At 37.7% G+C, this 20,944-nt stretch overlaps 1 protein-coding gene across 3 annotated transcripts in view; it reads left to right on the forward strand.

The window, feature by feature from the left end:
* Positions 1-20,944, forward strand: part of EML5 (EMAP like 5) — a 196,511-nt gene that overhangs the window by 165,364 nt on the left and 10,203 nt on the right. For 2 of the 3 annotated variants that reach the window (XM_058292607.2, XM_071213730.1), the window contains exons 28-34: positions 55-133; positions 2,190-2,319; positions 4,900-4,998; positions 7,631-7,651; positions 16,877-17,050; positions 17,712-17,920; positions 20,709-20,866. In XM_058292607.2, coding sequence (XP_058148590.1) covers positions 55-133; positions 2,190-2,319; positions 4,900-4,998; positions 7,631-7,651; positions 16,877-17,050; positions 17,712-17,920; positions 20,709-20,866 — 870 coding nt within the window. The remainder of the gene's footprint in view (positions 1-54; positions 134-2,189; positions 2,320-4,899; positions 4,999-7,630; positions 7,652-16,876; positions 17,051-17,711; positions 17,921-20,708; positions 20,867-20,944) is intronic. The other variant, XM_071213731.1, reaches the window with a different exon arrangement.

Consider the following 20,944-nt stretch of genomic DNA (forward strand, 5'->3'; position numbering starts at 1 on the left):
AGAGAGGACACTGGGTGACATAGGCCTTTCCTCATTCCCACTTTTCTGTTTCAGGCCCCCAGTGAGCAGAGCCCCACCACAGCCAGAGAAACTCCAGACAAATAATGTTGGCAAGAAAAAGAGACCCATAGAGGTGAGAAAAAAAATTCACTTCTCGTCATTAACTTGTACTTTAATAATTTATCCAGAACTCATTTTTAATTAATTTTCATGAAAATAAGTATATTGTATAATCTGTTTTGTTTGGTTGTAAAAATTGATTACTTAAATGTTAACCAAGTCTAAGATTTGGATTGATATCCTCCATTTCTCTTAATTTTTTTATTAGTCTTTCCTTTACATTTTCCTGAATAATACCCTAAGGTGAACTGCACCCCAAAGAACTTCTAAATATAAATTATAGGCCAAATGATCAATTGCTTACAGATGCAGAGGCATCTTGGTAGTATCTGACACTTAGTACTTTGAACTTATAAATTAAAGATTAGGGAAACGGACTTGATCCAGTGGTTAGGGCATCCATCTACCACTTGGGAGGTCTGCGATTCAAACCCCGGGCCTCCTTGACCCGTGTGGAGCTGGCCATGCGCAGTGCTGATGCGCGCAAGGAGTGCCGTGCCACACGGGTGCCCCCGCATAGGGGAGCCCCACACGCAAGGAGTGCGCCCCGTAAGGAGAGCCGCCCAGCACAAAAGAAAGTGCAGCCTGCCCAGGAATGGTGCCACATATAGAGAGCTGACACAGCAAGATGACACAACAGAAAGAAAACAGATTCCCGTGCTGCTGACAACAACAGAAACAGACAAAGAAACCACGCAGCAAATAAACACAGAGAAAGACAACCAAGGTGGGGGTGGGGGGGGAATAAATAAATCTTTTTAAAAAAAAAAGATAGTTCCATTTTAAAAATTAATTAATTAAAGTTTAAATACGCCAAATCAGGATTTTTTCACCCCGTGTAATGTATTTACTGTAGGGTTCAATGGAAGCTCTGCTTCTTTTTCTGTCTCTTTTTTTGGTTTGTTTTCAATTTTTTTATTGCATTTTTTTGAAGATACATAGATCACAAAAAATGTTACATTAAAAAATATGAGGTTCCCATATACCACACCCCACACCCCCCTCCTGCCACATCAGCAACCTCCTTCATCATTGCAGCACATCCATTGCATTTGGTGAATACATTTTGGAGCACTGCTGCACCGCATGGATTATAGTTCACGTTGTAGTTTACTCTCTCCCCCAGTACATTCAGTGGGTTATGGCAGGATATATAATGTCTAGCATCTATCCCTGCAATATCATTTAGGACAACTCCAAGTCCTGAAAATGCCCTCACATCACATCTCTTCTTCCCTCTACCTGCCCTCAGCAACTACCATGACCACTTTCTCCAGATCAATGCTACAGTTCTTCAATTACTAGTCACAATAGTTCCATAGTGGAATACCAGTAAATCCACTCTAATCCATACTTTATTCCTCCATTCTGTGGACCCTGGGATGGTGATGTCCACTCAACCTCTGTATCAGAAGGGGGCTTAGGTCTCACATCGTTGATGGATGCGATTCTCCTGCCTGGAGTTGTACTTTTTCTGTCTCTTACCAAAGAAACCTTCTACAATTATTGAGGAATGAGGGAAGTTCTCCCAAACACTTTATAATCCCAGTATCAGCAGCAAACAAGCAAACTGTGCTAAATCAAATTTAAAAACAAGGGCCAAATCTATGGAAGGTGATTGTTGTACCTTCCTCCCCCACCCAGGACTCCAAGATCAATAGAAAATGAACACTTTCAGTAGCAGAATTGTCTACCTGCCAGATTTCTAGCATGAGTCATCAGAGACAGTATGCTAGATTTTCATCTACTGATGCTGAATTGTACTGTGTGGATCCTTAAAAATATATCACTTGGAAGTAATGTATCCTGAGTTACGTACATAGATTTGATACTTTGCTAACAATGAACACAAATGAAAATATTCTTCTTTTGGGCACAAGAAGTGTCTCAGTGTTTTTAATTCATGAAATCTTGATATATAAAATTCTTCAGGGAAGTGGATGTGGCTCAAGCAATTGGGCTCCCGTCTACCATATAGAATTCAATGCCTGCCATCGACAACACAATGGTGAAAGTTCAGACATAAGGAAGAATGTAGTTGTATAATGGCTTTATTATTATTGTTATAGGACCTTGTATTGGAGCTTGTTTTTGGCTATCGAGGCAGAGACTGCAGGAACAATGTTCACTATTTGAATGATGGTGATGATATAATTTATCACACTGCATCCATTGGAATTCTGCACAATGTTGCTACAGGTAAGAAAACCTGATCTCTACCACCCTCCCCCATCCCATCTTTTTCTTTTAATTAAAATTTTTTTATTTAGCAGCTTAAATTTATGTTTTAAGCTAGGTTTGTTAAAACTATAAATAATAATTTAAATGTATAAGATAAACAGTCCAAAATATAAGTATTTCATACTGCAAAGCTTTCTGGTACTATTTCAAGTAACCAGATTTACTATCTTAAGAGACTGTAAAACAGCAGAAGAAGATTTGATAATGCTGAGTGCTCAGAGGTCTCTGATAGAAGTGAAGGATTACTGAATGCATGTTGCATGTTTTATAGTAAAACCATTGTAACTTATTTCCATTGCCCCAGAACCTCATCATGAAAGTGGATGGTTGCCTCTGATAGTGACTGACTTGAAAGTAGCATGTTGGTTAAGTGATTGCTAGGGTATGGATGGAGGTTGTTCTTACTGTGGCCTTGGAAAGCCAAGGAAGAAAGCGACAAATTAGATTGTTTTGTTTGTTTATTTAGGAGGCATTGGGATCAAACCCAGGACCTTCTATGTGGGGAGCAGGAGCTCAACCACTCGAGTTACGTCTGCTCCCTAGATTAGATTGTTGAAGAACAGATGAAGTTCTCTTAGCAGCATTTTAAAGCATTTGAAAACAAATATGACAGTCCTAGTAGTGACATTAAGAATTTCATTTTGAATTCTGTTTTATCGCATGTATATGCAGGTTTCATGAAGTCTGAAAGTTGGAAGCAAAAATAGAGGTCATCTAGTCTAAACATTTCTTACTTTTTCCTCTGATAGCTTCACTCTAAATGAGTAAAGAGTGGATTACGTGAGTCTTAATCCCCATCCCTGGTCAGCATTAATTTTAATGTGATCTTTCTGTTTTGGTTTCCTAAAGAAAGCGATTACCAGGATCACACAGAAATCAGTGGCTTTCTTCCATTTAATGATTTTAGGCATGTAAAAAGTACTGCTTAGAGGGGAAATCTTCTTTGAGACTTCAGATTTCTTTCAAAGAGAAAGGGGATGAGTAAGAAAAGCAAGAAAGGGATGAATGTGTAAATAAACTTTCATGTTTATTTTTGTAACTTTAAAAAATTTTCCAATTTGTAATTAATCTTTCAGGGGCAGGGTACGTAGAGAGGAGAGGGCGGAGGGGAAACTAGGCACCTGATAGAGCGCTGATTTTTTGGTATCTCACGGATTTGGAAATACATTGCTACCTTCATAGTCTAGAAATGATGGAAGTATAAGACTGTGCTGATGAGCTGATTTACCAATTTAGCCAACAGCACATAGTTGCTTTTTCCTGTAACTAAACTCTCAGCCCTAGAAGATATAAAGCACATTTTGTTTTGAAAAGAAATTTTTAAAGTAATATTAAGTGTTTTAAATGTAATTATTGTATTGTTTTATTTTGTTTCTGTTTTGCTTTTTGGAGGACCTGGTATACATTGCTCTGTATAATCTGGACCCAACCTACTGTTCTCACCTCATTCCCACTTCCCTGTTTCACCTGCCCTAGCCTGCCTTTGTTACTCCTTACATGGACTGCTGCTGTGGCCAGCCATCATCTCTTTACTGTCACTACTGCTAGACGAATCACATTATTTCTTTGGTCAAAAAACTTCAGTGACTCCCCAATGACTGCAGCGTAAATATGAAATTTAATAGTCTGGCATTTAGAATCCTCCTTAATTCTAGTCCCAACTTGACTTTCCAACCATATCTCCCACTTTCCTTCTTCATGACCCCTATGCTTCAGTCAAAACAAGCCATTTACATGCATGCCCAATACTTTCCTGTCTTTGTGCCTTTGCTCAAAGTGTTCACTGTGCCTAGACTACCAGGCCCCAACTTACCTTTAGATTTATAAAATCTATCCAGGTCAGCCCAGGAATGCCATAAGCCCTTGATGAGAATAATCTTCTCTGCTCTGGATTCCCATAGCATTCCCCCTCCCCCACACGAGATGGCTCCCTCATCTGTCTGTCTGTTGTTTCTGCTCACTGTGTCTGGTCATTGTCTGCTCGTTGTTTGTGCTCATTGTCCACCCATTGTGTCTGCTTATGGCTGCTTATCTTCTTTAGGATGTACCAGGAGCCGAACTTGGGACCTCCCATATGGGAGGCGGGTGCCCAACCGCTTGAGCCACATCTGCTCTCTGCTCATTGTGTCAGCTCGTTTGTCTGCTTATTGCATCTGCTCATTACAACAGCTCATTGTGTCAGCTTGTGGCATCTGCTCATCTTCTTTAGGAGGCACCAGGAACCAAATCTGGGACCTCCCATATGGTAGGCGGGTGCCCGACTGCTTGAGCCACACCCGCTCCCTGCCATAGCATTTTGATTACTCATTCTCTTGGGGCACTCGGTACTTTAGTCTTGTTTCTCCTATAAAGACTTTAGCCCTTTTGAGACTTTTGGTTCATTTTTCTATCGTTAGATGATGTGCACATAATAAGTGCTTAAAAAATACTTGAATAAACAAAGAATGTAAAGAGACTGGTTTATTGCTCTGGATAATTTGCATTTGGCTGTTACACATTAAAGTTTTCAAACTTAATTCTCAAATTCTTTTTTTATAGGGACTCAGAGTTTTTATCAGGAACACAATGATGATATTCTGTGCCTCACTGTAAATCAGCATCCCAAATTTAACAACATAGTGGCAACTGGCCAAGTAGGTATGTTTCTGTATTTTAAAAAGAAACAATTTGAAAACATTTGTCTTGTTCAAATAAATTCAGTGAAAATTTTTAAAACATTATTTGTGGATTGGTCAAAATGTATTCAGAAAGCACACACCCAATTATACCATAGTATTTGTTTCCAGTTACCTTTCTTTCACTTTGGTTGTCCGATTTGGTTAACATGATTTGGAATTAAAAATAAACTCTTTTGCAGTGGTCAAAGTAGTTGGATTTAGTCCTTCAACAGCAATTTCTGGTCATCAAAAAGGTTTAATTCAAACACAAAAAATGAAAAAAATGAAAAATGAAAAAAAAAGTTTAATTCAATAGCAAATATAAAGCAGAAAGGAAGACTTTCCGGAGGAAATGGTAACTAAGGGGAGCCCAGTGGTAACTAGACTGAGAGAGGAAGCGCATCTGTTTCAGCAGGGATTACGCTGGAAAGAAGAGAAAGCCCAAGTCTGTTAAATCCTTTCTTCTTTTTCTTTTCTTTGGCATTGATTTAATTCACTGTTTTGAAATAAACCTGTCTTGCTATTATCACTAAACTCTGTAGAAAACATAAACAAAGGCTAATTCTATAAACAAATGATGAGAGGATTGATCATCATGCACATTGGTCACTGTGAATACCGCATAGGGTAGTGGGTCAGTCAGCGCTTCACAACCCTGGTATTTGAAACTGAAATCACGAGTTTGGTTGGATCTCAGTGCATCTGGCCTGGATTGCTGAATTAGCTTTCCAGGTGTCTTCTTTTTCTTGAATAAGACAATATATGCTTTTAATATCTTCATTTTTCATACAAGTACAGTTAAATTGATCAGTTAGAAACTTGTTCTCTGGATTGTCTGGTTCTACAATTATGCCTTATACACCCTTGTATTTTTCCTTTCTGTAAAGTTTTCTTCTTCGGAAAGAAAATAGATCATTACTTCACCCATTATACACAAAATATTCTAATCGTTTTATATAAATACATAGGTCTAGCTCCTGTTTGTCCTCAATTTTCTCTGAAAGTGAAGTCTTATTTTCACTCTGCATGAGGATCAAAGCTCAGCCCCCTGAGGGAGGGGAGACCACGTTACCATTTTGATCACCAAAGCATTTAGCTCAGAGGCTCTTGGCATATCATTATTGTCCAGTTAAGCTTTACTGTGTTAATTAATTCATTCAATAGACTTATTGAGCACCTGTCATGTGTGAGGTATTGTTCTAGGTGCTGGGGATACAGCAGCCTGCAAAAAGACAAAATCCCTCTATTAATAGAATTTTCGTTTTGTTAGTAGAATTCTAGAAGGTATGGTGCTTTTTTTTTTATTTCCCAAATTTGCTCTTCCTCCTCCCTTTTTTCCCCCTCCTTTCACTCTGTTAAGCAAGTTTATTTGCCTATTAGTGATATAGTTTCTCTTTTAGTTATGAAATATCATGGTAACAAAATCTTTCAGGAAATTTGGCCCTTGTCCCCACTCTTTCCCTTTATTTTGTTTCTTTTCATTTTTCTTTCATTTCCCCCTCCTTTATTTTGAAAGTCAGTTCTAGAGGGAATGTTAATCATCTCTCCTCTTTTTTCCTCCCTATCAACATCTGGACATCACAGAGGTGAATTTTAGATCATACATATAACCCTACCCTTTGCTCCCCACTTGTACTCTTCCACATAATCAAATCGGATATCCCAAGTCTTTCCCTCTTTTTCATGTGGCATAGTTTCCATTCCTCTCACAATTTAGTGGTTATTAGAGCATGTTCAGAACTAAAGACCATATTTCCTGTGTGGTCTTCTTAGCAGAGTGAGGTACTTTATTCTCGTTTCCTTTAATTTTCCAGATCAGGACAATATGGGCCTACATTATCAGTATGTCCTTGAAATCATTATTTCATGGGAATATGAAAAGTCGTTTATCTTGAAAGGGTAGCTAGATTTTTACTTTCTTGCTTGCTAAAGAATTTTGCTTCTAAAATTTTGACTAAAATCTTATATTTCTACCGCAAATGTTATGAGTATCAGCTTTCAAGTTTCCTTCTTTGGCATAAATAAAATGTTAGTTAAAAAAAATAAAAATAAAAAATATTAAGGGGTTAACTTGTGGGCTAAATTAAGAACTTTTTCTCTTTTCTCTCTATGGGGACATTGACTTGGAGGAGGAAAGAGGGAAGATGATATGATAGCCTGTGTCATCATTTTTCTCGGAAGGCCTAGATCTAATTCTTCCCTGCAAACAGAGATGCATTAAAATTCTGAAGTTCCTATTAATAGCGCATTTTGTAAACCAATAAAAGGGTCATATCAATTAAAATTCTATCAATATTATTTTTTGCATTGTTATAATTAAAATTTTATATAACTCATTAAATACAAAAAAATAAAATTTTGATCCCAAGAAAGATTGAAAGGCCATCTATAGAATGTTCATATGTATGTATAATTGAAATGAGTATAACATTTTTATGGCTTCATTAGTAAACAACTTATTAAATTAAGTGTAATGAAACTAATATTGTATATGACACTTGATTATTTCAATTACTTAAAAACAATTATTTATAATTGGGTTTTTAAAATTTTTACTTGTAGTATTTATGTTATTTGTGGGTGATTATTTTTCTGCTACTTTTCCATTATAGGTGATTCAGCAGATATGTCAGGTAAGGAGAATTAAACATTTTCTCTTTTAATTATGTCGTTGAGCCCAAATTTTTCTAGATCAGTAAGGTACTTGACCCTATTTTTGTTTTTTTTTAATGAAGAATATTTTAACATCATGCTGCTGAACCCAATCTGCATCAACACGATAGTTGAAAAAAATAAAAGCGCTATTCTAAGCACTTTATGTCTATTAATTCATTTAATCATTTCAAGAATTCTTTGTAGTAGATACTAACTTACCAGTATTAATCTTAAATATAACTCAAACTTAATTGCCTAGGAATAAAAAACCTTTTTTATTTCTATATGCCATCTCAGTTATTGCACATATTGGATCAATGGCTCGTTTAGATTTAAAAAATAATTTTTTGTTAATGATTCTGACCATGGCTTTATTAATTAAATGAATAAAGTATGTCCACTGAAAAAATTTAGTTATATAAAAACAATTATAATCTAGTAAAAATTAGTTGTTTGATAATAAAACATTGCTCAGTTACTTGTATCAATTTCCCTCCCCTCCTAAAGGGTAAAGCATGATTTTGCAACTTGACTATTCAACCACAGATTTATTAAATGCAACAGTCAAGGTCCTTGCTTTCTTGGTTATACTCAAGAGCAAGGGTTAAGAAACTATGGCCCATGGGCCAAATTTGGCCCACAGCTTGTTTTTGTACAGCTCATGAACTAAGAAAAGTGTATACTAATATAAGTGGTTAGAAAAATTAAAAAATTTCATTATATACGAATATTATATGAAATTCAAATTTCAGTATCTATAAATGAAGGTTTAATAAAACTCATCCACACTCATTCATTTACTTATTGTCTGTGGCTGCTTTTGTACTACAATGGCAAAGATTAATTATGACAGAGACTGTCTATGGCACTGACATTGCTTTGCATTGCTACTTGGAGTACTACATGTTGCATTGATGAAGTTATAGAACTTGACAGGTTTTGAGTGCCAAATGTAACTCCTCACTGACATTTTATTTTGTTGTTACCAGAGAAAATAGACTTTGTTTTTTGTTGTTGTTTTTTTTTCAAAGATTTATTTCTCTCCCATCCCCCCCCCCCAGTTGTCTGCTCTGTGTCCATTTGCTGTGTGTGTTCTTCTCTGTCCACTTGTATTCTTGTCAGCGGCACTAGTTTTCTGTCTCTTTTGGTTGCATCATCTTGCTGCATCAGCTCTCCTTACTGGGCGCCACTCCTGGGCAGGCTGCTCTTTTTCACGTGAAGCAGCTCTCCTTACAGGGCACACTCCTTGCACATGGGCTCCCCCATGCGGGGGACACCCTGTGTGGCAGAGCACTTTTTGCGCGCATAAGCACTGCACATGGGCCAGCTCGTCACACAGGTCAGGAGACCCTGGGTTTGAACCCTTGACTTCCCATGTGGTAGGCGGCCGTTCTATCCGTTGAGCCAAATCCACTTCCCAGAGAAAATAGACTTTGAATGTCACAATTTTAAGGCATTGTGAAGCATGAGTAACAGAAAAATTACAAAATTTAAAACAATGTCTCATCCGAGCAGAATTTTTTCTCAAAAATAAAAATGAAAATGAGACTGCAAGCAAAGTATCTAAGTGGTTTATTTGTTAGCCAAGCTATTTACTGAGAGTGAGTTTATTAAATCATTTTGGATTGCAGCAACTGAAGAAATGTGTCAGGAGAAAATAACTTATTTAAGACTTTTTTTTTTTTTTGGCAAAAGCATTTGCTAAAAGAAAATGGTTGAGGACATTGGGAGCAATATTAATACTCTGTTAAGGCAAATTATTTTGAGTGATGTTCCTTGGCTTTTGAAGGATAAACAGATATTACCAATACTGCTCGGTCATTTATTTGAGGAGTGAGTGCTGAGTTTTAAATAACTGAAGAATTAGGTTACATAAAAGGGACTCCATGGAATAAATACAGGAGATAATATTTCTAAGAAGTTAAGGAAACATTAGTTCATTACAACCAGAATTGGAATCTGCTAAGTAATAGTGGTAAAAATATGAGTGGAACAGAAAATGGGATAGTTGGATAAATTTACAAAGCTTATGAAAACTATAATGTTTAACATCTATGGTTATATATTGTATTTTTCAGCAGCAGTTAGTTTGTGAAAATATTTGATTCCGTCGTGCTGTTGAACCAGTAATGTCAGTGATGAACTTCATTCGCTCTCATAGACTTAACCATGATACATTCCATGAATTTATGTTAGAAATATAAACTGAATATCCTGACTTGTCCTACCACACAGCAGTCCACACAGCTTCAATGGCTTAGCAGTGGTAAAGTTTTATTGTAATTTTTGAACTCAGGGGCTGCAAAGACTGAAATTTTTCTGAATGTGAAGAACCATCCTCAGTCACTATTATTGAACACTGATTGGCTTTGGAAATCAGCTTTTGCTCCAAACTTAATAGCATTTCTTAACAAATTCAACCTAAAATTCCAGGGCAAATCAATGCTTATACTGTGGTAAGGTCGGTTGATGACAACAAATGTTTCACAGATAATGTTAGTATGCTTTATACATTCTCATACTGCCAAAAATTTAAAAGTGAGATTCCCATTCACATAAATTAGCAGCATATGTATTTTCTGGGCTCAAACTACAGTTCTGGCGGCATTTTTCAGATCTTGGTGCAAATGCAAAGAAAATTTTCTATTTCAAAATCCGTTTAACTGTACTGTTGAGAAACTTCCTCCTAACCTTCCTGGGGAAGCAAATGTGGCTCAAGTGATTGAACTTCTGCCTACCACATGAGAGGTCCCAGATTCGGTTCCTGGTGCCTTCTGGAGAAGACAAGCAAGAAAGCAAGCTGGTGCAATGGGCAGGCACGGCGAGTGGATGCAACAAGATGATGCAATAAGGAGACACAACAAAGGGAGTTGAGGTGGCTCAAGTGATTGAGCGCCTCTTTCCAACATGGGAGGTCCCAAGTTCAGTTCCCAGTGCCTCCTAAAGAGAAGACAAGCAGCCAGAGAGTGCAAACAACAAGGGGGAGGTGGAATAAATAAATAAATCTTTGAAAAAAAACGAAGTGATTCTGCAGTATAATACATGCTAAAAGGCAAATATCAAGGGATATCTCTAAAAGAATCCCTAAATGCCTTCCAAGCTATGAAACTGCTAAATTAAAATCATATGCTCAGGGAAGCAGATGTGACTGCAGTAGTTGATGCCTGCCTACTACGTGGGATGTCCTGGGTTCAGTTCCTGGTGCCTCTTAAAGAAGATAAACAATACAGTGAGCTTAGTGATGGGCTGGTGCAACAAACTGACACAATGAGATGACACAATGAAGACACACAATAAGAGACACAACAAGTGAAGAGCGCAGGTGGCTCAAATACTTGGGCACCTCCCTCCCACGTGGGAAGTCCTGGGTTCAGTTCCTGGTGCCTCCTAAAAAAAAAAAAAAGATGAGCATACAACAAATGAACAGAGAGCAGACAGCAAGCGCAAACAATGAGGCGGGGCAAAATAAAATCTTTTTTTAAAAATCATATGTTCAGGAAGCAGATGTGGCTCAAGCAGTTGGGCACCCACTTCCCACATGGTTGATCCTGGGTTTGGTTCCCAGTGCCTCCCAAAAACAAAAACATAAACTCAGGGTTGCCTGTGTGGCTCACTGGTTGTGCCCTGGCTTCCCATACACAAGGTCCTGGGTTCAATCACTGGCCCTGGTACCTCAAAGAAGAAAAAAATCGTATGCTCATGATTGATAGTGGTATTTGGCAGTACCCGTATGTGCGAAAAGACATTTTTTAAGTTGAAATGTGTAATATCTTCTTAAAGATCAGCATTAATAAATGAACATTTGCAACTAATTTTAATAGAGAACTCTAACTTTGAACCTCAATTAAATGAAATGTTATCCCCCAAAAAGAAATAGTAGACTTGTATTACCAAAAAATTTACTCATTACTATTGTTTTTTTGTCAATAAAAATTTTGTGAAAGTTTATTTTCTTGTTATTTAAGAACCTATATAATATCTTCAATTTTGCCTCTTGTCCTTTACAGAAGTTTGCCAATCACTACTCTAGAGGGAGACAAGCAATAAATAAATTATTAAAAATGATTTAGGGAAACGGACTTTGGCCCAGTGGTTAGGGCGTCCGTCTACCATATGGGAGGTCCGCAGTTCAAACCGCGGACCTCCTTGACCTGTGTGGAACTGGCCATGCACAGTGCTGATATGCGCAAGGAGTGCCCTGCCACTCAAGGGTGTCCCCCGCATAGGGGAGCCCCAAGCGCAAGGAGTGCGCCCGTGAGGAGAGCCGCCCAGCGTGAAAAGAAAGAGCAGCCTGCCCAGGAATGGCGCCCCCCACACTTCCCCTGCCGCTGACGACAACAGAAGCGGACAAAGAAACAAGACGCAGCAAATAGACGCCAAGAACAGACAACCAGGGGAGGGGGGGAAAATTAAATAAATAAATAAATCTTTAAAAAAAATAAAAAAAAAATAAAAAAATGATTTAAAACAGCAAGTAAGGTGATGGCAATAAAGCAAAATGTCTGTTTTCTCAGAAGTGGTAACATTCCACCAAGCCAAGAATGATAACAAAAAATGATACCTGATGATGAGCTGGGGCAGGGGTTCCAGCTGAAGCCTGTTTCAGGCCATCTAAGATCACCCACTTTGCTCTGAATCCCACCCTCTTTCACTTTCTCATGAATTTAGCTCCTGTAATTGTCTTCTTTCCCTTTCATCATTAATTTATCCCCCTTCGCAAAGCATTACATCAGCATGTCAGCATACAAACATGCCTTTAGGATCTTCCTTCTACCTCTCCCTTCCAGCTATTTCCCATATCTCTGTTCTCCTTTGAGGCACAATTTCCTGAGTCCTATTCTATGTCTCCCACTTCTCTCTGACATTCTTTCCTAATATCCACTAAAACTACCCCAAAGCAAAGTGGAGGGATTGTCTTCTGATAGGAACAGATGATAGGGAATATGGGTACAAAGGCAAGAAAATTGGTAGATTTGGGGTGGGAAAATGAAGACTGGCCTATCTGATGACTTCTGTTTTCTGTTTTGTCAGCTAAGAGCAAGGAGGTGGGGAGTGGGTACTGGTTTGAAGAAAGAAAATTTTGAAATCATTGCTTTGGAACTTAGGAGAGTAAATGCATACATTAGAAAAAATATAGCATAAATTTACTTGAATACTGTGGATTAAATTTGTTTTCAGTGACCTCTAAGGGAACACCTTTTGTCTCTGACAAACTATTGCATTCCACCTAAGACTATATTAGGAGCTAAGAATTTGAAATTTTTGGTTATAAGTCAATTTAAGGAGAGAAAGCTCTGTCGAGTCTAGTTTACTACTTATCAAGCTGGGTGGTTGTCCATTAAATGCCTTTAGTGGTCTCCATGTGCTCCCAACAACAGAAAACCCTATGCCTGGTGGCTTAAATGGCAAGGAAAGTTATTGGCACATAAAAGTCAAAAGAGAGTTTTCTGGTTCAGGAGCTCCAAGGTGTCGTTACAAACTCAGGCACTTCGTCTCTTCTGCCTGCCATTCACAGCACTGGCGTTATCCCTAAGGCTGGTTGCATTTGTGGCCATAAAATGGCTACCAGTAGCCCTTGGAATTATGTGCATCCTTATTCTCACCCAGAGATGAGAGAGGAGAAAAAATACCTTCAGAACTGTAAACTAAAAATCCTTCTGTTTAGTCTGATTGAGTCGTTTTAGGACACACATCAAACCTCGTATTAAGGAGACCCAGGGGGAATATTGGGTTGCTTAAACTAAGTTACTGATGCCAGGGAAGGAAAGATGTGGGGAAAGGAGTAGTATTAGAATGGGCTTAGTCTAATCAGATTTACCCCCTAGAGTTGAGCATGCAGTTTGCTTCCCCAAAATCACTTGTGCTACATAGGGGAGGATCAGATTCCTGAATAAAATTGGAGCTTTATTAAGAAGGAAGAAGGGAACAGATGCTGGGTATGCAGCAAAGAGTTGTCCACTTGAGAGACTAAAATGTGAAATAAAATTAGCGTACAAAATGGCCCATGTTAAAATTTTATTTTAGAATATATATATTTTTTATACTACATCTAAGGCAAACTAGGGAATGGGGAAAGAAGAATATCCTTTAAAACTGATCTTAAGATATCCAGTTAGTACTTTACAGAAAACCTTATGACATCTCTATACAGAAGACATTTGGTTATCAAGAGTGGTTATGAAAAGTTGTTGGGATTGATGTTCCCAAGACCTTGATGTGGTAGAAAGAACAAGAATGGATTCTGGACACTGTTGAGAGCACACCTGTGCTGGCTCTGCCAGTTCTGAGATGTGTGTGACTTAAGACAAGTCCCATAATTTCCCTGAGCCTGAGTTCAAAGAAAAATATACCTGCCTAGGAGATAGGTAGGATGAGCCATGCCAAGTAATGTGCTAGCTCCTGCTAGACACTCAATCCGCAGTGATCTATAGGAAGAGGAGGAGGAGGAGGTCTTGTCAGAAGTCGTGAGAGGTTCAATTATTTGCATATAGAAAGGCCAGGACTCAGGAATAATTTTGGGAAGGAAAAAGATTTATTTACGATCAGCTGGGCTTGGAGCTTCTCATGCAAAATCTGAGCCCAAAACAAGATTTTTTAGTTTTTTTTTAATACGGAGGAAGGGCCAAATGGTTGTTTCAGTGCTCAATAAGCTTGAATTAACATATATCTTCCACATCCTAGGTAAGCTTTTAGCATGGACTTCATACATTCTAGATAAGCTTTTAGCACATTTGGTTTGCATTTTCCCTGACTAAAGTTCATAGAGTTTGCATTGCTAAACTGTTTCTCTGGGACTGGAGTTGTTGTCATGGTTACCACGGTTAGGGCTGCAGGTCTCACTGTCCCACACGCACAGCTCAGGACACATACAGCTCAGGTTATCTACGAAGAGATGAACAGCCCCCACCCATAGCTTACATCAGAGGGACAGTATGTGAGTGTCCCCTAGCATCAGGGGTGATCATTTCCAAATTGCAGAAAACAAAATATACTTAATGAACATAATCTTTCTTTAGTAAATTAAAGAAACCCTGAGATTTTGCAGTAGTTTTCGTTTCAGACACTATTATTGATAAAGAGTTTGGGACAGTCTAAATGTGTAGCAATCCCATAGCATGGTCATACATATATGTTTTAAAACAAATTCCTGGTATCAGCTTCTTTTATAAAAACAAATTCCTGGTATCAGCTTCTTTTATAGAAGTATGAAAAGCACAGTTATTCATTTCATATGATTACATCCTGTTTAAATTTTAGATAAATGGAAATCTTTGTAATCTGTGGCATATTAAATTTAGAAGCACACTTACTATGCTATGATTCTGGAAGATTCCTATCTCATCACATTTTGGCATGTATTTGGGCTGCCCAGATGTGCTTTTTGTAAACACATATAAAAATGTTTCTGTTAAAACCAATGTAATATTTATCACTGTCAAAAATATATATAGAATGATCTATTAGTATATGTTAACATTTTACATGTAAACCTCCTAACATTCCTTATTGAGATTAAGTTTATCTGTGCCTCACAGTACTTTCTTTGACTTCTTTTTTCTTCCCCCCTGAGATGGCTCCCTTGTCTGTCTGCTTGTCATGTCTGTTCATCTTCTTGAGGAAGCACCAGGAACCGAAACCAGAACCTCTCTTGTGGGAGGCAGGTGCCCAACCATTTGAGCCACATACACTCCCACTTTCTTTAACTATTTTTAAGATTTAAAATTTTATAGTCTAAATTTTTAATCAATATTTTCTTTAGAGACCAAAGTTTCTCACATCAATTTATTTTATATATCTTATTATAATGTTTCTCTATCTTTGCAATATTTATAAGTTTTAATTTGAAGCAAATGCAATTTAGTATTTTTATTTTACTAAAAGTATTAAGTTTTTGAGACTAAATTAACTGCTGAATTCACTTACCTATTCATTTTTATAGGGTGCAGTTCATAAAACATGATTAATACAAAGATACAACTTCTTTTTTTTACAAGATTTATTCCCCCCTTCTCGCCCCCCAATCATTGTTTTGTGCTCACTGTGTGCTGTGTCTGCTCATCTTCTCTTTTAGGAGGCACCAGAAACCAAACCTGGGACCTTCCAGGTGGTAGGCTCAGTCGCTTGAGCCACATCCACTTCCCACTATGACTTTTTAATATAGAAAACACAGATATCTGGGAAAAGTTTTTAAGCAGCAGAAATGGGCTACACAAGATGAATAACAACAAATACATATTTTTAAAATCAGTAGTTTTCTCTCTCCCATAAAACTCTTTATAAGACAAACACAAAAAAAACTCCCCCAAAAAACTACTGTCTTATAAAGCAATGTGAATTTAGTTAACCAGGTAATTATCTGGATGATTGAAAATTTCTTTTGAGATATATTCAGGTGGTTTCCTATATATTGCCTTTCCCTATTTGTGTCTGCTTTTCTGCTCTCCCTCAGATATCTTCAGTACTGAAAATACCCTGATATTTAATTTATATTAAGATTTATTTTCTCTGCCACGCCCACCCCTCCCCCTATTGTTTGCACTTGCTATCTGCTCTCTGTATCTGTTCGTTGTATCAGCTCGTCTTCTTTTTTTAGGAGGCACCAGGAACTGAACCTGGGGCCTCCCACATTGGGAGGGAGGCACCCAATCACCTGAACCACCTTCACTCCCTGCTTATTGGGTCTTTCACTGTGCTTCCTCATTGTGCCTCCTCGTTGTATCATCTTGTTGAGTCAGCTTGCTGTGCCAGCCCATTGTGTCAGCTGTCATCCTCGTCTTCTTTAGGAGGCACCAGGAACCGAACCCAGGACCCCTCCCATGTGGTAGACAGGTGCCCACTACTTGAGCCACATCCATTTCCCCTAATGTATTTATTGTATAGTATTTGTGTAATTCCCCAGAGTTCTATAAAGATTTTAAATGTACATAAAACATGCATTATTTTTGAGTGGTTATTTAAAGTTGTGATTGCCTGATTTGTCTAACGATACTTTCTTTTCCAAAGTGCAATATGAAAAATAACCTCAAGGAATATTTTGTATTCTTTCCTTTCCTTTCTCCCCTCCCCACTTCCCCCCCCCCCCTTTTTTTTATGTTTTTCTTAGTTTTGAGCTATTCTTTTTTAAGTACATAGTCTTTTTTGGTACATATTTTTTCTACATTTCAGAGATGAGTATGCATCACCTGGATTTTATCTTTGTTTAGCTACAGCTCCTTCTGTCCACATTTGGGATGCGATGAGCAAGCAAACTTTCTCTATACTAAGATGCTACCATTCAAAGGGGGTCTGTTCAGTCAGCTTCAGTGCTACTGGCAAGCTGTTGCTGTCTGTGGGACTAGACCCAGAACATACTATTACCATATGGAGATGGCAAGAAGGTAGGATTCTTTTTTTGCTTTGTGATTTTTTAAAATAAGATTACTAGCATACTAGGAAGTCTGTATTTAGTATTTGTCTTAACTTGATTGAGACTATTATTCACTACATCCCTACACGATACCTAGTTGTTGTTTCACATCAGTGAAAATGTGAGCTTACAAAACAGATAAATCAACGAAATTATTACATATGATTCTCTTGTATTTCCTTTCATAAGAAACTGTGTTCTTAAGTATCTTTGCAAATGATTTGATGGGTTAAGGAGGGTCTTAATCAAGAATGAAAATGAAGTATATTTTAAATGGTAAGGAAATATCAAAAGGATAATATTACCTAATGTGCTTTAAACAAAACTTTTTAACTGCATAGCTATTATATTAAGTTAATGGGATTACGTAGAAAAAACTGAGTTATGGTTCCAAAAACCTGAAATGGCCCATACATGATAATGAAGCTCTTCATAAATATCCATATCACTTGTGAAGATCCATAAGAAAAGACCGTCTGCATAAGTAACTGTATCATGTTATTGCTACACAACAGGGTTTGGGACACAACCCTCATTTTCTTATAGGCATTATATTTTGAATAACAGTTCCTGTAAAAATTAGCTTAGCTCTTCTACTAACCTAGATAATTTTGTTGTATCTTATTTACCAGGTGCCAAAATTGCCAGCAGAGCTGGTCACAGCCAACGTATTTTTGTGGCAGAATTCAGACCAGACTCAGATACCCAGTTTGTCTCTGTGGGGGTAAAACATGTGAAGTTCTGGACCCTGGCAGGAAGGGCTCTACTTAGCAAAAAAGGACTACTGAGCACACTGGAAGATGCCCGGATGCAGACCATGCTGGCTGTCGCATTTGGTGCAGTATGTCTCTTAAAATGCGTGTGGTGGTAAATTATATAAAACTCGACTACTTAGAATTTTCTTGCCTTAGATAGATAAACCACATTCATGTTGTTTCTGTGCCACTGTAATCTGCCAATCATTGCATATGCCCTGGTCATACAAAAATTTCATCTTTCAAAAACGTTATACTTTTAAAAACCAGGAAATGGGAAAGAAAAATTAATGGCGGGGGGAGGGGAAGAAGGATCATGATGAAACATTTGCGTCTTTGGGCCACTGCCATTCTCAAAAGGCTTTATAAATCTTGTATTTGTCATCCTAAATATCATAAAATTTCTGCTTTCCTAATAGTACCTTATTGTCTTAAAAAAGAAATTGTCAGAGTAGAAGGTAAATCAGGAAACATGATTTTCAAGTGATTTAAGGCAGTATGTGTATTTAGAATTTCCTCTGCTTTCTATCAACTAATGCTTGTCATTTAGGGTTGAAAGTGCTCTAATTCAGGGGAAGGAGGTAGAGAGACAAAAGGAGCAAGCACAATTCCTGGTCTCAGGAGAGGAGTGTTCAGGAGCACTTCCCTCTCCTCTCCCTTCCCCCCCTGCTAATCTGAACCACATCTCTTTCTTTTAATACTTTGCCTGGAATAGGCTTTATAAATCCTCTCATGCATCAAAATACCAAGTGGATTCCTTCTTAAAGTGTTTGCAGTGTTGGTAGGAAGAAAATTATAATTCTAGAACCCTTAAGTACACTTGTGTTTTTGAGAAAAAGACCATTGAAAATGTTGGTCATGCCATGCCAAACTTCAGTTAAACATTTTGGAGACTCTTAATACAAGACCAGTTATTATTTTCCAGATGAAAAGCCCACACATTCAAATGATTCTGGCGTTAAATTTGCTAATATGGATTTACTTTCTTCACCTATAAAATTTCTTATATAGTCAATTGCCTAGTCCCGATGGAAAATAAACTTGAAGATGACAATATTAGTCATAATTGAATTTTTATGTATAAAGAACAGTGCAGTCAGTGAGAATGTTTCTTACCTAACAGTTTAAGCATTTTTTAACGTTCTTTATGCTACGGGCTGTATAAAAAGCAGGCAAGTAAAATATTGGTTTCTACATCTGAAGTATTTACATTCTAATTGTGTTAAGGCATAAATGAATGTGGTCCCAGAAATGTGTTGGCTTTTGTAAAGGGTATTTATTTGGGGTAAAAGCTTACAGTCCCAAGGCCATGGAAAGTTCAACACAAGGTACCATAGGAGGTGCTTTATCACAAAAGTCAGCTGCCACATGACGAAGCAAGATGGTGGGTGATCTCTGTGAGGATTCATCCTTCCTCCTCAGCCTCCTCTCAGGCGCAGCTGCTCTGCTTCTTCCTGATTTCAGTTGCAGGCTGGCATAGGGCTTGTTTCCAGCACTTTCAGCTGTCCCCCTCTCTTCAGATGGTCAGCTGTAAGCTATCAGGCAAAATGGCTTATCCCGGGGTCTGACCTATTTGAGCCTTCTCCTGTCACATGGCAGAATCAAAAATGCCAGAGCTCTCTCTTCCTGTGTCTGTGTGAGTGTCTGTATCAGACCCACCAAGGGGTGGGAACTCAATCTGAGTCATGACCTTACAGAATGTGTTCCAATCAAGCAGCCCTCAGAGGAGAGTGGATGTAGCTCAGTGGTGGAGCACCTGCTTCCCACATATGAGGTCCTGGGTTCAATCTCTGGTACCTCCTGAAAAAAGCCCTCAGAGCATTCTTAACAGGTAATTTAAGCAAAGGCCCCTCAACTGAATTTAATATAATCAAAAGGTATCATACCCAGAGGAGTAGATTAGTTTACAAACATGACCTTTCTCTTTTGGGGATTCATAAATAATCTCAAACTGCCACAGATATGGAGAATATTTATAAATGCTGGGGAATTCAAAGCCAGCATTATAGTGTAGGGAAATGATTCATAGCTATCTAGTATTCTCAGAAAGATTAGGGAAAATAAAATATGTTCATTTTGGCTATAATTTAAATTGTTTTCCTTTTTGATATTGTTTTTGGTTAAAGAAAGATCTTATGCTCCTTTTAAAGTGAAGCAAAATTTTAAAAATAAAAAATGAAGTAAAATGGAATGAAAATAGCACATTGCAGGATTTGATTTCTTATCTCTGCATAAATGAACAATATGAGGATTACAATTACCAAACTTTTGGTACCTTATCAAATTTATTTTATTTTGGATTGTTTGATTGCAGGAATACATTAACTTTTGCTATTTTGATTTTAAGAAATCATGGCAAATGTTAATTTCATATTTTCATATATAACTACATGTGTTAGTGAAATCTGAAAAACTCCCACAACTTTGCTGTAGATAATAGTTTTACTTTCTTTAGTAAGTCATTTTTATCAAATGTAATAAGTTATCTTTCTATTATAACCTTTTTTCACTCAGTTACTAATAATCTTTAGTTATTTCATGAAGGAAGCAATACTGAAGGATAATATAAACTATTATCATATTTTAGCATTGAAAAGACCTTAGCAAACCAACTCCCTCATTTTATATATGAAAAAACTGATACCCATAGAGGTTAAAAGTCTTGACCGAGGTGATTCCAACTATAGGAAAAGGTCCTGACAAAATTGAGCCCCAGGTTCAGGTTTTCTGACTCACATCCAGGGCTTCTCCTGCCATACCATGCTCTGTAGAAACAGGGTGAGACAGCAGGACACTTACGTAGAGAACTGCATCTGTATGAACTCTATTTGAACCTTTGATGAGTTTATCTCCCCCTTCCCCACTCCTTTTCAGAATAACTTGACGTTTACAGGTACCATCAGTGGCGATGTGTGTGTGTGGAAAGAACATATATTGTGTCGGATTGTGGCCAGAGCTCACAACGGGCCTGTGTTTGCGATGTACACCACCCTGCGAGATGGACTTATTGTGACTGGTGGCAAGGAAAGGCCGTAAGTCCCCTTTCTCTTCACAGCCTTACTGAATATTTAAGGATTTATAATATACCTTAGGTTTGCAGTTAGGTGTAT

This window comes from Dasypus novemcinctus, chromosome 3 (assembly GCF_030445035.2).
Source record: "Dasypus novemcinctus isolate mDasNov1 chromosome 3, mDasNov1.1.hap2, whole genome shotgun sequence".
Taxonomy (NCBI): Eukaryota; Metazoa; Chordata; class Mammalia; order Cingulata; family Dasypodidae; genus Dasypus; species Dasypus novemcinctus.